This window comes from Malus domestica, chromosome 08 (assembly GCF_042453785.1).
Source record: "Malus domestica chromosome 08, GDT2T_hap1".
Taxonomy (NCBI): Eukaryota; Viridiplantae; Streptophyta; class Magnoliopsida; order Rosales; family Rosaceae; genus Malus; species Malus domestica.
Window position 1 is genome coordinate 7,334,599 of NC_091668.1, and position 16,841 is coordinate 7,351,439.

Here is a 16,841-nt window from a genome sequence, read left to right on the forward strand (position 1 = left end):
AACACCGCAATATCTTGGAGGTTAACTAGATAGACCTTTTGTTGCGAAACCTTTAAATCGCTCCAAGACTCACTATGTCTCATCACGTGAGAGATATGGTCGAGAATTCTTGTTGAGCATATTCAAAATCCTTGCGATTTTCATCCATCGTTGAGTCCCAACAACGATCCATGAATACAACGCTGTATGTATCGACCAGATCATGATACATCCAACAAAGTCAACACCAAGCATATTGTGTCTACATCAGCATGAGCATCAGAAGATTGAAGTCAAGCAGTCCAATCCTAGACAACCTTACCGACATCTACACAAAGTCACTACCAAAGTCTACCTTCCAGAAGCTTGTCCAATGAATTGGTATGCGTAACTTTCTCATTTGCAATGCTTGTAGTTTCATTTGGAAGTTTTGTCAAACTCAGGGGGAGTATCTAGAAGTATACTCACTTGATCTTAATGTACTCTTTTTCCCTACGATTAGGAGCATTTTTCCCACTGGGTTTTTGCTACCTAACTAGGTTTTAACGAGGCACCCATCCTGGGCTGATCATACCCTTGTGAGCTCTTCTACTTGCGTCCAGAAGACGTATAGTTTTGACTTAATGCAACTTCTCACTTTTCTCCTTAGCCTATGGGCTTTTCTCCCACCTTGGGTTTTGCCATAGTAAGGTTTTGTGAGTTTTACCACTCCTGCATTCTTCCGTCTTTTGAGACTCGCATTCGCTACTTGTGCCGACTAAACGAGACGATTTCATCCACTACTTCTACATTTGCCTGAAGATCTGATGCGCCATCTACTTGAGTATTTGCACACTCAAGGGGGAGTGTTGTGACATATGTTCTTATCAATATGTGATTGTGTAAATCCTAAGTAGAGATAAAATAGGAATCCTTTGGGATCTAGAAGATCTTTCCTAATATACTTTGTATTACTTGGAGAGCAAGTTTCTCTCCTCCTAATTACTATAAATAAAGGTACAAGGACTGGGGAATTAACACACAATTCCTCAAGTCTATTCTCCAATCTCTCTTCTTCTCTTTGCCGCACATCTCTGTAAAATATAGGCCACAACAACTCTAAATGTCATAATACAAATAAAGAAAATAATATATTTTTTTGTATTTCTCAATTTATCTTATGACACATAAGTACCCACTTGAATACGAACTGACATTTCGAAAAAATTTCTCCATTTCTCTGTGGTATATAAATGCTTGATTGTTTTCTGTTCCAACAATTTCTGGGGAGGATGGGTGAATTGGAAAGCCACAAATGTGGACTGTCAAAAATTAGGTAGTGCGAGTTACAAATAAGTTGTTGGGAAAGTTGAGGGATTTTTCATTGGAGTGAACACATTGGGCCATTCCACAATGTAGCCATTCACTTCACTTCGTCTAGTAGTGTTGCTGGACTTCTGCTATAATTTTGACCTTGAATAACATGATGAAGGTTAAAAGTAAAAACAAAAAAAAACCTTTCCAGAGATTCTGTAAATACTGTGTTCAGGGTCAACGAACTAGAAAGTTTGGACCACGCAATTTAAATCTCCGGCCCTCGTTAGCCCATCACACTAACCCACTTTGCACAAAATCAAGCCCTTAACAGCCCAGACCTATCCCTCTTTCTTGAATGGCCCAAATTTTCTAATCCGTCACGTCAGCACAGAGATTCGAAGAAGATCTCAACTCCAATTGACAAATACTGACGAAATGCTAATTTCTTGCAAGTCCCATCACGAACAGGCAACCCAGGGTGTACATGCTTTGTGTACCCAAGTTGGCAGGTGGTCCAGATTTACGTCTACAGTAAGGGCGATCATGACACATATCATGTTTAGTGATTGGGATTGGAGGAACACTAATCCAGTGTTGTGGTCAAAGTCCGCCCTCTCATACATTTCCACAGAGAGGTTGTTGCGAGAAAAATCGCTCCTCTACGACGCTGTCTACGGTTAACAGCGCTGACGTGGCAGAGCTCAGCCGTTGATTTCCGGGTGGTTTAGTTGATGGGCCAGTCAGCTTCGGCGGCCGCCAATTCAAGCCGCCGTGAGAGCAACAACCGCATCCATGGATCCAAGTCCAAAGCAATGCTGCAGGCCGACGAGGAAGACTTTGAGATCGTCGACTGTGCCACCGATTTCATCTCCGATCTTTCCGACGAGTGCTTGGCCTGCATATTCCGGTCCCTCGGCTCCGGCGACCGGAAACGATGCTCTCTGGTCTGCCGACGGTGGCTGAGGATCGAGGGACAGAGCCGGCTCCGTCTCTCCCTTCATGCCCAATCGGATCTCCTTCCTATCATCCCTTCCCTCTTCTCCCGCTTCGACGCCGTCACCAAACTCTCCCTCAAATGCGACAGTAGATGCGTGAGCGTCGGCGACGAGGCGCTTGTCCTCATTTCTCTGCGATGTCGCAACCTCACGCGCCTGAAGCTCCGCGCGTGCCGCGAGTTGACCGACGCCGGGATGATGTCGTTCGCCAAAAACTGCAAAGGGTTGAAGAAACTGTCGTGCGGGTCGTGCAAGTTCGGAGCCAAAGGAATGAACGCGGTGCTCGATAATTCCTCAGCTCTGGAAGAGTTATCGGTGAAGCGGCTTTGCGGCATCACCGACGGATCCGCGGCGGAGCCGATCGGGACCGGCGTGGCAGCCGCGTCGCTCAAAAGGATTTGCCTCAAAGAGCTCGACAATGGACAGTGCTTTGGTCCTCTGATAATCGGCGCGAAGAAACTGAGGACTCTGAAGCTCTTCAGGTGCTCCGGCGATTGGGACAAGCTCCTCCAAGTGATAGCTGAGCGAGTGACCTCCATGGTTGAGATCCATCTCGAAAAGCTTCAGGTTAGCGATGTAGGCCTCACCGCCATCTCCAATTGCTTGGATCTGGAAATTCTGCACCTGATCAAGAACCCTGAGTGCACCAATGTAGGATTGGTCTCCGTCGCCGAACGCTGCAAGCTGCTAAGGAAGCTTCACATTGACGGCTGGAAGGCTAATCGAGTAGGCGACGAGGGTTTGGTCTCGGTAGCAAAGAATTGCGCTAACCTTCAGGAATTGGTGCTCATTGGTGTTAATCCAACAAAAGTGAGCTTGGAGGCATTAGCTTCGAATTGCCCCAATCTCGAACGATTGGCATTCTGTGGAAGCGATACCGTGGGCGATGTCGAGATTTCGTGCATTGCTGCGAAATGCGTGGCGTTGAAGAAGCTCTGCATTAAGGGCTGTCCCGTCTCGGACATCGGCCTCGAAGCATTGGCCGGTGGTTGCCCTAACATGGTGAGAGTGAAGCTCAATAAATGCAGAGGAGTAACAGCAGAGGGAGCTGATTGGTTGAGGGCGAGCAGGCCTTTAACGGCCATGATTTTGGATACAGGTGAAACAATCCAAGGGCTTTTGACGGGGAGGGGTTTTGTGGCTTGCACTCTGAGAAGGTGGGCGTCGAATCGGAATAATAGTTAAGTGTTGTTCAAATTGAACCATACAGCAAAACCTCCCCTTGTTCATTGTTCACTTTTTTGCTGCATTATTTGGATTCTGACCTTTTTTTATGTACTTAATTTGATGTTTGTGTGCTGTTTATTGCCTTCTCTCAATCGAATTTTCATACTTTTTTTAATTTGCTTTTATGTTCCCATTTGATTTGTGTATAAGGTTTTGGTCTTTGTTGGGTAACATTTGGGTACAAACGATGTCGGGAGGGAAAATCGAACTTAGGGCCTTGGGTGTGACGAGTGAGTGTCTCTTGATTAACCGAGCTGGTCTGTTTGATCTTTTCTCCTTTTGTGACTAGCCGGTAAAACCCGGCTACAAGCAGTGCGTGCAAAAAAAATTAGTTTATTGGCATTTCGTCGGTCATTTGGTAGGTGTGTTGTTGGTAGCCGAACCATTACATATGCGGAAGCAAGTTGATGAGTGCTCTTGACTCAACCTGCCAAGTGCTGTTAAAATATATCCAGCAGGCGTTACATTAAACATTTGATGGGTACAAAAAGACTCATATCAATCATTCAAGTGTTCTCGGAAGACCTTCACATGATTCTCTCACAGACCGGATAAAGGAATGTAGCCGACTACAAGGTAGATTCTCTTGGATATCAGGTATGCACGTAACTTGTGTGTTACTTCACTTGTGTCATAGGTGTTGGGTTGGAAGATATTGACACATATTTATCCAAACCAAAACCAAAAATATTGTATTAGGTGAGAAAGGCCAGTTTAGGCTATTTGATTGCAACAATCTTGCCGGTTGCTTTCTGCAGCAAAGCAGGCTAATGGGGGTTTGTGTGACAAGGTTTCTTCCATGTAAGATTAATTGAAACCATACGCATACTGGTGATAGCTGATAATTTCTCTAGGGAAAGGCTTTCCCGTTGCTTACGGGCAAGGACTTCCGCGCTTGACGACGACTCTCGCATCGCCCAAACGATGGGAAATTCCTTTTCTATCCTTGAATTTGTAAACGATTCATGATTATTAACACAAGCCGTCATTAATCAAAACAAATCCAAAAGAAGTCTGGTCTAAAGCAAAAGCATATAAAACGAGCAGTGACATGTAAAGATTAAAGTGAGAATGATAAAAGGAGTCGGTGTTCACTTTGAAAAAAAAGGTTTTTTTTAGCGTCATCACACATTACTTTAGTCTTTGAGATTTGAAATCAATAGAAGTGGTTCTTAAAATTGTCCACCCTCAATCATTTTAGTTATTCCGTGCAAAATTATGTTAAATAAAAACCAAAATGACAAATATATCCTCAATTTAACAAACAATGAATCAAAATGATTTGACAAAAAGTAAGGATATTTTGGTCATTCTTATTTAATGGAAAATTTTCACAGAAAAACCAATGTTATTGATCGTAGACAAACTTAAGGCCTAATTCTATTGATTTCAAATCTCAGGAAACAATTACACAAATCTCACGGACAATTTTAGCTAAAAAGCATTGTAAAAAAAAGAAAGGAGAATCTGCCATAATTTCATGTTAATCTCAAAGTTTAGCATAAAGAAAAAGAACAAAAAAGAATACTAACAGTTTGATGGATAACGTCGTCTCCTTTCTACAAACTAATGGCTAACACCTGTAAAAATATATATTACGAATTGGACGATGATTGCTCATTTCCTTCCTTGAGCACAATTGCAGTGTTTCGCTGACTTCCTTGCTGGAACTGTTGGTATATCTGTAACCGAAGCAAACCTACCCATATCTCGGGTTCGGTTTTCTACTCCGTTTTCTTTCCCTTCCCAGCACGCGGCTTTTGCTTTTGGTACATCAGTATCTGACTCAGGAGGGTAAAATTCGTTGCGATGCCAATCACAGAGCCCAACAGAACTAGTAGAGGATTAAGGAGAAGCAAATGAACGAATACATATGTGCACATTTAGTGTCTATTTTTGGTGATGCAAACAAACACTAGTCATGATCATCTTTGACGGGGAGCTCAATTTTGTCGGTCATTTCAGGGGAACGAGAAGGAAACTAGCGGTAACTAGGTTCTGAGGGAACCCAATCAAGATGCGCGAACATGAGAACTTGCTACTTCTACACAGACTAAGACTATGAAAACAATAATAATTTTTTTGCTGAATTATATTTCAATAAAAACACAACTTATCTGACAGATATGAAAAAGGGATACCACTTTTGGGTGCTTGTTCTTGGATGCTGGTGAAAACTCTCACTGCAAAAGAACGTTAAGAACCCTGTGAGTATGCCAATATATCAATTATATTCTACGCCTATAGCCCTACTAATATGTCTAACATACCCATGGAACCTGCAAAATTCATTAAGTTCGTTAAGAAGCTGAGCTGCCCTGTACTTTTATTCTGCGCAAGAAATTGTTAAGTAGCATCAGAAAAATAGCTAAAACAGGTTGAGATTACCGAAAGAACTGAATATTGATATAGTAGGAGATTAAACTGGTTGCCATGCCAGAGATAGTGCAAACTCAGAATTACAACTTCGGGCAAGCAGTCAAACCATCCATGCTCACATCAACAAAGAGTACTAGACAAACGTCTAAATTAGATCCCACTTACAGAGAAGTTCGCCCATATCTGTGGGATCTTGGCACCGAGGAAGATTGCATGCTGGGATGCCTGTATCAGATTGTTTCCACATCAGTACATATATGCATAAAGAATAATATAGATAAGAGAAAAGATTATATTTACGCATAAAAAAAGCTGAGTATGGAAATGAATACAAGGCAAGGGAAGGAAGGAAAAGTGCTTGTCATCCCAATAGTTTATAGGCCAGGGCGCCTTTGAAATCAGCTACTTACATATAGAGCCTCAAAGAGAACAGGATCAATCTGGCCAGCTAGTATGGTTGGTGCTACAGCACAATATCTGGAAAACCATCATATTAAGGAAGAAGTTGACCACATTTCTCCCTTACACAGAGTGAGAGATTAGGAGAAGAAAAACAATCCAAAGGCTGAACTGATTCTCAAGAAAGGATACAGTAACGCTGTGATCATTGTTCTGGTACTCATAGGTCGGGAGTAATAATAGATAATGGCAATCAATATGAGAGCTGTAAAAGAGAAACATAAAACAAATTGTGTTAGATCCTGTGTGAGTGCTATAAATTAGTTCATCCTAATGCCATAAAATTGAAGTCAAAATGCCCAACAAATTTACCAAGAGTTTAGATCTATACGTGTCAAAATCATCATAAAGGTATAATCAACGAACCACAACTCTTTGTTTGCCACAAAACTAAAAGTTCAATCACATATGGCTAATCTGATAAAACTAACTATACCGTCAAAATCACGCTTCTGTACCTCTACTTTCACTCTGATATCTCTATGAAGCAATCCCCAGGTATACGTTTATTGACAGAAAAGTACAAGAAGCCTTTGACATACCTTGGATCAAAAGAAAGGCCAATTCCCCATAAGCTGAGAACGGCAGCCCTTTATGAAGGCAATACGCCAGAGCAATGGTGTAACCAACTACTTCAAGCTCAAAAGAGATAATACTAAGACCTCTGACACTTCCATTTTGCAAAATTTTTATTATCTGCAATCAAAGAACCAAAGCACCATACCGTGTGCAATGTCAAACATAAATTCAAAAGACTACATAACACGGTGCAAAGCTTTTCCACACGAGGACACAATACGACGATGGCACATAATTATTTAATTAACAAGAAATTCATAATCATTTTTAAACTTAAACATAAAGAGGAAGATTCTGTTCCTTCCAACAGTTTAGATCCCATAAATCGTCAATAATCGAATTTGAAGGATATGCGGGAATTAAACTACCGGTTTCGAGGAGTGGCAATTTAACAAAGACTTTGAATTGAAAGGGAAAGAAAAAATTCTATTCCTTCCAACAGTTCGGATTCCATAACACTCAATAAAACTTCAAGGATCTGCGGGCATTAAACAACTGGTATCGAGTTTAAACTGTCGAAATTTAACAACGAATTGAGTGATTGAACATAAAACACACAGCCTAGTGACTTAATGGGTCAGCAAAAAAGGCAAAAAATCTAGAAAACTCAAATATTTAGATAATTTTCTGGGAAAAAGGACTTGGGTTTTAGTTCAAAATCCAACAATTTCAAATCTTTTACCAAAAAAATAACTAAACAAACACTAATTGAGACCATAAAATCCTTTTTTAACCCATCAATCGATGGTGCCCATATCAGAGATCTGCCTTCTGTTCTTATAAAATACAACAATTTCAACAGAGATTGTGAAACGAAAACAAAAGGTGATTGCTTTAAGTAATTAACGATGATAGGCGAAAAGCAAAGGGAGGAGAAAGAACGTGCCTGAGGGAGTTTGACGGTGGTGGAAGCGGCGACGATGGCGTAGCCGAGGAGCTTGGAAATAAGGGGCAGCAAGCAATCTTTGTCGGGGAAGTGGCCGTCGCCGAGGGCCCCCAAGGCGCAGCTGAAATCGATTCCTAGGACCTTCATCGCTGCGTCAAATCAATGGAGATCCTTTGCTGTTTTTTTTTACTCCTCCAAGACACGAACTTCGTATATGTCGAAGACTGAGAGCCCAGTTACGTTATGACTTTTAGGTGCTTTCAGTATTTTTACCGACGCGCGTACGCCAACCATTTTATGATTTTTCTCAAAATCTCAATTTCGGTAATTGCATTTTATTCAATTTACAGTTAGTTTTTACAAAGTTCTATATAAAAAAAGTTCACATTGATTTGATATCGGAAAGCAATTATGTTTATTGATCTTAATGCAGGTTTGATGTTATCAATTTTTCTTTTCTTTAATAACTAATTATTACAGACAAGAAGCACATTGAAAATGAAATATTAACAAGTTCTTTTTAGTTGGTACTATCGTACCAAGGTCGGTCTTGAGAGTAGCCGAATTAGGCACCTACCTAGACCCCTAATAATTTTTAGGAAATTGTTATTAGCATTTCAAAATCTCATTATACACTCTAAACTTTCTATATTAGGAAAGAAAAATACAATTGTGAGAGATGTAGAATAAGATTTTTGAAGTGCCAATAACACTTCCCTATTTTTTAAATATATATATATATATATATATATATATATATATATATATATTTCTACAAACCAAATTCACTAAAAATATTAAAAATTAAAATCATAAGCAATTAAAAAAAATTGGTTGAAAATTAGATTATGTAAACTTAAGAGTAAATTACACTTTACCACCTCAGATTTGAGGTTTATTGCAACTTCATACAATATCTTCAAAACATTTTACTTTTATACCTCAAATACTATTTTATTTCAATATACTACATCCGTTACATATTCCATCAATTTATCCGTTAAAAACTAACATAACTGCCAAATTTGTATCACTCGCAAAAAAAAAAAAAAAATTCTTATACATTAAAAATATTATAATAATTTACCCAATTGAAAAATAAAAAATAAAAACTGAAAACCCATAAACGCATCCCTGACTACATCCCTCTCCTCCACTCTCTTCACCTCCCCTCCCATCCAAAAACCCACCCCACCCCACCCCACCCCACCCACCCCGCAAGATTAAAATCAAAATTAGAAAATTTGGCAATTAAGAAGATTTTACTCTGGAATTGGGTTCTCGGGTCTTGTGACAATTATGCCGGAACGCCGAGCGAGGGAGTGGTGGCGGTTGGAGATGTTGGAATTGGCGGGAAAGGGAGGAGGGGGGTCAGAGGGAAGTGAAGGGATAAAGAGAAATGGGGTTTCTTGGGGAAAGAAGAGAGCGTGAAGGGGGTGATGGTTTATGCTGACGACCGACAAAGAGACACCATTGACGACGCCCATAAAGAGCTCCATAGTTCCTGGTTTCGTTCTAAGCTTACTAGCTTGGTGCCCATCTTTAGCTTGAAAGATAGAGGGCAAAACTGGGATGGGGGGTTGCGGGGGAAGTGGGGGTGGGGTGGCATGGTGTGGGTTTTTGGATGGGAGGGGATGGGAGGTGAAGAGAGTGGAGGAGAGGGAGGGGGTCGGGGGAATGGGTTTTTGCGTCTTCAGGTTTTTTTTTTTTTTGGGTAAATTATTATTATATTTTTAATGTATAAAAAACTATTTTTTTTGTCATCTGACACAAATTTGGCAGTTACTTCAGCTCTTAACAGATCAATGGATGAAAAATGTAACGGATGTATTATATTGAAATAAAATAGTACTTGAGATATGAAAGTGAAATGTTTTGAAAATGTTGTATGCGATTACAATAAACCTCAAACCTGAGGTGGTAAAGTGTAATTTACCCTAAACTTAATTAGTACATTTGCGTCCGAAAACTCAAGACGTGTATTATTTATGTAATTTTTGTATATCATCCTTCTTTTGATATTAATTTTTAATCATATTTGATGTAGAAATAGATTTTTCATGTATTTAGCGATTTTTTTATATAGATCAATGTACGAAGAATCATAGGTCAAATAAATCTAGGGCTCCACTTTGAAGGCCGCCTAGGACCCCCAAAGTCTCAAGGCCACCTTTGGTAGGTACAACGATATTTTAGACGAAAATTTGAGCTAAGTTAGACGATCAATCAATTACAATAATAACCTTTCAAACTTGTCATTCTGTTAGTATAAGAGAATCCAATTAGGATATATTGGGTTAGGTTAAGAAATAAAGGCTCTAAAGAAAAACGACACTTGGAAACTAATCACGTTGCTAAGAGGCAAACATACGATTGGATGCAGGTGGGTCCCTGAAACATAAAGCTAGTGGCTCCATCGAGAAGGCTTATATTGTGGCACAAAATACTTGGCTCATTCTCATTACAGACAAATCGTAAATTCATACGTGTGTATAACCTTTTATTTTGTAATTTTAATAATTTTGACATATATACCTAAGGTTTTTAATCTCTAACGTTGTTTGAGGCCACCAATTGACCCCCCCTTTTTATTAAAAAAAAAGAATGAAAAATTAACTCAGACGAAAGGTGTTGATTAAAATAGAGAACTCCAAATTCGAGTTGTTTTTATTTTTTAACAATATATATTATTTACACTAAAGAAGATTGAATGAGTTTAGCTTTATAATGAGTTAGTAATAATGTAGTTCAAATTTATCTTTGGCAATAATTGAACCTAAAACCGTTCGCTTACAAGTAAAAATGAATATTACTACACTATAATACTAAATGACCCCACTCCGAGATTTTAACATACAAATAAAATCCTAGTTTAGTGTAAAACATATCAAAGTTTCATTTCCTAATCATTATGGCTGGCAGGTGTCATGTGATGCCATCCCAACTTGAGATTGGGCTTTTTATTTTCTGCGGGTTCATAAGTTTAATTGTCTTGTTAGGGCTTCGAAACTTACATACAACAAGAATTTCATGTGGGGAAATCCGAGCCAGCAACGAATTATCATCAAGGTTCTAAAAAATGTCAAGTGCTAATCGGTAGCGAGTTGGGGTCTAGCGTCTAAACGGCTAGGCGGACTAGGTGAATTTAAATAAATAAATTATATTTTGTGTAAATACGTGTCTCTTTATACTTAAAATAAATAATTACATCATAAACTACAAAATAGAATGACATATATATTATGAAGTATTGGAAGATAATGAAAACATGAGGAATAAACATATAATGTCTGTTTGTGTAAGTATTCAACGAGTCTCTTACAATTTATTGAAAAAAATAAAATGCAAAATGAAAGTTATCTATTTTCTGTCTAAGTAAGTCGCAACCTAGGCGGGCTAGGCGAGTGCTTAGGAAGTCTAGGCGGGCGCCTCAGCAGGTCTAAGTGCCCTTTCTTAATTTTCAAACGCCTATACATTAATCAGGGCAATGACCAGCCGCCTAACGCCTAGGCAGAGATTTTTAGAATAATGATTATCATACGTTTCAACTTTTATTTTTTTCCACGAATTTGTGTTTTCTACTTATTTATAATGAATGTGCATGCCTTTTCAGACCATCAATTTCTATGAGAGATATTTTTAAGTACCAAGTATTAAAATGATACTTTAAATGTCATAATACAAGTGAAGAAAATAATATATATTTTTCGTATTTCTCAACTTATCTTATAACACATAAGTACCCACTTGAATACTAACTGACACTTCAAATTTTTTTTTTCCATTTCCCTGTGGTATATAAATGCTTGATTGTTTTCTGATCCATCATTTTCTGGGGAGGATGGGTGAATTGGAAAGTCACAAATGTGGACTGTCAAAAATTAGGTAGTGCGAGTTACAAATAAGTTGTTGGGAAAGCTGAAGGATTTTTCATTGGAGTCGACACATTGGGCCATTCCACAATGTAGCCATTCACTTGACTTCACTTCGTATAGTCTAGCTGTGTTGTTGGACCTTCTGCTATAATTTTGACCTTGAATAACATGACGAAGGTTAAAAGTAAAAACAGAAAAAAGAAAACTTTCCAGAGATTACGTAAATACTGTGTTCGGAGTCGACGAACTAGAAAGTTTGGACCATACAATTTAAATCTCCGGCCCTCGTTAGCCCATCACACCAACCCACTTTATACAAAATCAAGCCCTTAACGGCCTAGATCTATCCTTCTTTCTTGAATGGCCCAAATTTTCGAATCTGTCAGCACATAGATTTGGAGAAGATCTCAACTCGAATTGATAAATACTGACCAAATGCTAATTTCTTGCAAGTCCCATCACGAACAGGCAACCCAGGGTGTACATGCTTTGTGTACCCAAGTTGGCAGGTGGTCCAGATTTACGTCTACAGTAAGGGCGATCAAGACACATATCATGTTTAGTGATTGAGATTGGAGGAGCACTAATCCGGTATTGTGCTTAGTGATACACAAGACAAAGGAGTTTGGATTAGTTGAAATATACTATTTCGAGTTTGATTTTCTTCAGCATGGATTTAGGGTGCCGTGATCACTGGGTCTGTTCTCTTGAGTCTCAGAGTACTGGGTTTGGATTTCGTGTCTAAGGTCTCAAGCACAAATTAGAGTGGTGAAATTGAAGCATCTCAAGTTTTCACATGATAAATAATCTTATGTAAATGCACATGATAGGATTAGGGTGAGATTATTTTTGGATTGGTAATCCAATCCTACAACTTATCCTACCCCCAAACGAAGACTCAAGTAAACAAAAAACGTTTAAAGCTGATTAAACATGCATGCGTATCGCCGTTGCAGATGAGGGGCCATTAGAAGGACAAAGTTTGGTGCCATTTATTTGATGAAAGTGGAAACCAGTAGGGATTTGAGGACCACGGCAAAAAAAAAAAAAAATAGACAAAACCATTAAGGCAAGGTGAGCTGTTAAACACTGCTCAGCGTTCAGGACAAATCAAGGATTGCTGTTGTAAGCTTCCCAGTGTTCTAAAAAAGGGCCTAGGCGTTGGGCTATGGTCGTGATCCGAGACATTTTCTTGCAAATCGGTTGGAAAAATAGATTGGGCTCGAGCCGGCCCTAAGCAGGCCAGGCAATGCTAGGCGGCTAGGTGATCTTTTTTTATGAAATTAAAAAAAAAAATCCTATCTAAGTCTAAGTGTCGTGCACTGCAGCTCTTACCCTAATTTAAAAAACAAAACAGAAGTTGAGTTTGAGTCTGACACGGAGAGAGTCTTGGAAGGAAATGATGAAGAAGAGTCGGATGCCTAGCTTTGTAACTTTGCAAGTATTCTTACATTACCATATTTCCTTATTTTCCTCCTATTTTGCATTTTATGTGGTTTTAAATTGTGAACTTGTTGTACATGTGTCATCCTACAATACTCCTCACTATGGTTATATGACATATATGCTAAATGTGTTTTTAAATTTTGGACTTGTTGGATACTCTTTTTGCATTTTATCATTCTTTTATTATTTTATCCATAGATTTCATACAAGTATAATTTTTTTGTAAGTTTCAATATGCAATTATTTACAAGATATACAAAATATTTACCTAAATCCACCTAGGTAGCCTAGGCGCCTGCCAATACCCCTCCTAGCCGCCTAGGTGCTAGGCACCAGCCTGCCGCCCGACTAGCGTCTAACATTTTTTAGAACCTTGCACCTTCCTAATTAGCCTACACCTGGTTGGGTGTTTTTTTTTAATTTATTTTTTTATTACTTATGTTTTGAATCATGATGGGAGTTGATTAAGATTTTCCCGAAAATTCTGAAATGGTATTTTATATAGTCCGACTATTCGTATTCTTTATCAAAGAATGGACTTTTGATATGTACTGATGTGTTATTGATGCAGTGTTGACAATGCCGATGAACTTCTGTTCTTTAACCATGCACAAGTACAATGGTGAAGCTACATACAAAGCTACCATGAGCTATAGCCCAGGTGCCAATAATAATGCTAATGTTGAATGTTAGTTAATCTAATTAATCCTAATAGCAAAAAATTAGGTAACCCATAAAAAATTTAAAAACTAATGAAAATTGCTTGAAAGTTTTGAGTTTTAACGATAAGGACAAAATAAAGAGTAAAGTGAATAGTAACATGTTTGACTTTTTAGTCTAAAAATGTGATTTTTCGTTTTTTATTAAAACTCGCTAACAAATTTCAAGCTCCGCCCTTGCACAGAAAATTACTGGTATTTCGTACATAGCATAATAACCGATTCACAGCGCAAGTTAGTCGGGAGGTTCTTAGGTTTTAGCTCTCTCCGACTGTATATCTGTGGTGTCTATTTCTCTTTTGTAGGACACTCTTCTTAACTGCTCCTTTCTGAGTTGTAAATATCCAGGTCCCACTGTGAAACAAACTCCAAGGATCCCTGTGGTCCTCTACGCGGTGGGTTTGGTTGGAGCCTCACTCCTAAGTCCCAACACAGCCAGCGGACATTGGTTGTTTGTTCCCAAGTTTCCTCTTTTCCTATTAATTGTGATGGAAACAACAGCACACTCAAGCTTAACTTCACTCTAAAATCCCATCCCCCCCCCCCCCCCCCCCTTCTCTCTCTCTCTCTCTCTCTCTCTCTCTCTCTCTGTGTTTCTGTTTCTGTGTGTGGCAATGGAAAGTGGACTTCCCATGCTTAATTGTCTCTTGCAGCACACGCTGAGGAGCCTCTGTTCATGTTCAGATTCTTCTTCCAATTCCTCCAAGTGGGTTTATGCTGTCTTCTGGAGAATCTTGCCTCGGAACTATCCTCCTCCAAAGTAAGAAAATTTTACTATGTAAACAGAATATATAGCACACGACACATGAAAAGCTACTTTCACGAAACAAGTCACATTGCTTTGGTTTTTTCAGGTGGGATTATGGAGGGAGTGCTCTTGATCGATCCAAAGGAAACAAAAGGAACTGGTAAAGTGATTAACAAGGAACTGTGACAAAACAAAACCCATGTTTCTGATTTCAATGGTTTTCGAGTTTTTAAGTGAATTTTTGGTTGCAGGATTCTTGTTTGGGAAGATGGGTTCTGTGATTTCTATGAATGTGAGCAAGCACGAAGTGGGTACATTAAGGGGACGTTTGGAGCTGACATCTTCTTCAAAATGTCACATGAAGTATATAATTATGGAGAAGGGTGAGAATTTACTTTCTATTGGTGATGTTGGTTAAGCCAGTTAGTTGTGCAGTGTGCCTGTCCTAACTGTCCTTTGCATCCGAGTTTGAATTTCCCTCCACAAAGATTAAATTAGTTCAAAGTATCACATTGTCGGAAAAAGCATCTTCCTTCTAATATTTTTGTTGGCAAGAAGGTAATTCCAAATTAATTTTCATTGAGTTGGCTGCAGATTGCTTGGGAAAGTTGCAGCAGATAATAGTCACAGATGGATTTTCAGAGATACCGCAAATGAAGGTGATCCTAACTTCATTTCCTCTTGGAATGCATCCACTGAACCGGTAAGCCAATTCATTACGTTATTCGTCTTACAAAAGTAAAAATGCAAGCATGAATTTTATTTTTTTCCTCATTTAAATCCTTAATTTCCCTTTATTCATTCTCACATGCAGCAACCAAGGGCATGGGAGTTTCAATTCCAATCAGGCATACAGGTTCACTTTCTAAATCTCAGTATTATAGAAACAGAAATAAAATGTTAGTAACACGATTCACTGGCTTGTTATATCGAAATTTTGCAGACAATTGCCATCATTTCTGTTAGAGAAGGCATAATTCAACTCGGTTCATTCGACAAGGTTTGTGTCTGTCTTCCTCATTTTTCCTTCAAATTTCAGCAAGATTAGCAATTCTAACCCCATCTTTAGCCATCTGCACTCCAAGTTGAGTATTTCACAATTTTATCTGCACTTATATAAGAACTAAGAAGTGAGCGTGGGTGACCAAAAGAAGTGTTAAAATTACTAGCCTTCGGTGAAGCATCAATCGATTGACTCATTGGGATTTTCAGGTATTGGAGGATCTCAATATGGTGATCAGTATACAGAGGAAATTCAGCTACCTTCAGAGCATACCAGGGGTATTTGCCATGCAAAGACCGTACCTACCAATCCAACATCCCTACATCTTCAAACCAAATCCTCAGATGATTGGAACTCAAGATCAAACAGCTTTATCAGTCTACGAAAAGCACCAACTGACCGGTGTGAAAAGATTGTTCAGTGAAGTTCCTGATGATTCCCAAATCAAGTCCATAAACTTAGGCTGGAACACACCACAAAATGGATTAGCAGGATCACCACCTTGGCCAATTGCTCCTCTTCTGCCCTCTATTTCTTGCAGCCTTGGAGCTCTCCTATCGAAGCTGCCTTCGGTTAATATTCCATCGTATAATGCTGCTGAAGCCCCTGACATGCTTATGAGCAACAACAGGAACAATTGTGCAGATCAGATGCAGAAGGTTAATGGTGGCATTATGAAAATAGAGTCATCCTGTCATTTAGATGTAGCTCATGAAGAAAAGCACAGTTCCATAAACCCTAATTTGGGTTTGGAAAATGGAGGAGGGATAGACTTAGATTCGGACCGGTACGAAAACAAGAGACTTCGGACGTAGAGAGTTATAAACTTAATTAATTACGAAGCTGCAGCTCAGTTTTATTACAACTTAAGCCTAAGTAGGTGGACACATTGTCTTGACCAACTGGCTTAATCCACGTATGTAACTTAATTTTATTGATTTGTCGAGCTATTGTCATAGAGCAATATATATGTAATCACTCTTTCATGAAATAATAATGTCTGCAACATAAGAGAATTTTTAATTGTCTCCTGATTTGGGTCCAATTTTCAATCATTAGGGAGACCAAATGCAAATCAAATACAAAATTAGGGTTCAAATTATTGGTGCTTATAACTCCTGATGATCATGTGGCACCATCTCCTCCTAATTCTACTACATGTGCACTCATTGAGGATTGGTGGTAGGGTTAGAGTAATGTGGTCTATCCCTATCCCTTTGGGGGAGTGGTCTTCCATGTTTCCATGGTCC

The 16,841-nt window shown here is 39.0% G+C and overlaps 3 protein-coding genes across 3 annotated transcripts; 2 read left to right on the top strand and 1 right to left on the bottom strand.

The window, feature by feature from the left end:
- The first annotated feature begins 1,748 nt into the window (after positions 1–1,748).
- LOC139197961 (F-box protein At1g47056-like) lies at positions 1,749–3,612 on the top strand. Its single transcript, XM_070826109.1, has one exon. It carries the CDS (start codon positions 2,007–2,009, stop codon positions 3,453–3,455), a length of 1,449 nt encoding a protein of 482 aa, XP_070682210.1. The 5' UTR covers positions 1,749–2,006; the 3' UTR covers positions 3,456–3,612.
- A 1,342-nt stretch (positions 3,613–4,954) lies between these two features.
- On the bottom strand, positions 4,955–8,135 carry LOC103441086 (mannose-P-dolichol utilization defect 1 protein homolog 2-like). Its single transcript, XM_008379782.4, has 8 exons — positions 7,801–8,135; positions 6,878–7,031; positions 6,468–6,540; positions 6,287–6,353; positions 6,042–6,101; positions 5,768–5,828; positions 5,639–5,680; positions 4,955–5,331 (listed from the first exon to the last, which is right to left on the bottom strand). Exons 1-8 carry the CDS (start codon positions 7,945–7,947, stop codon positions 5,222–5,224), a joined length of 714 nt encoding a protein of 237 aa, XP_008378004.3. The 5' UTR covers positions 7,948–8,135; the 3' UTR covers positions 4,955–5,221.
- A 6,114-nt stretch (positions 8,136–14,249) lies between these two features.
- On the top strand, positions 14,250–16,608 carry LOC103441085 (uncharacterized). The gene is made up of 7 exons (XM_029106854.2): positions 14,250–14,600; positions 14,695–14,748; positions 14,840–14,971; positions 15,183–15,291; positions 15,403–15,444; positions 15,532–15,588; positions 15,801–16,608. Exons 1-7 carry the CDS (start codon positions 14,455–14,457, stop codon positions 16,404–16,406), a joined length of 1,146 nt encoding a protein of 381 aa, XP_028962687.2. The 5' UTR covers positions 14,250–14,454; the 3' UTR covers positions 16,407–16,608.
- Positions 16,609–16,841: the final 233 nt, after the last annotated feature.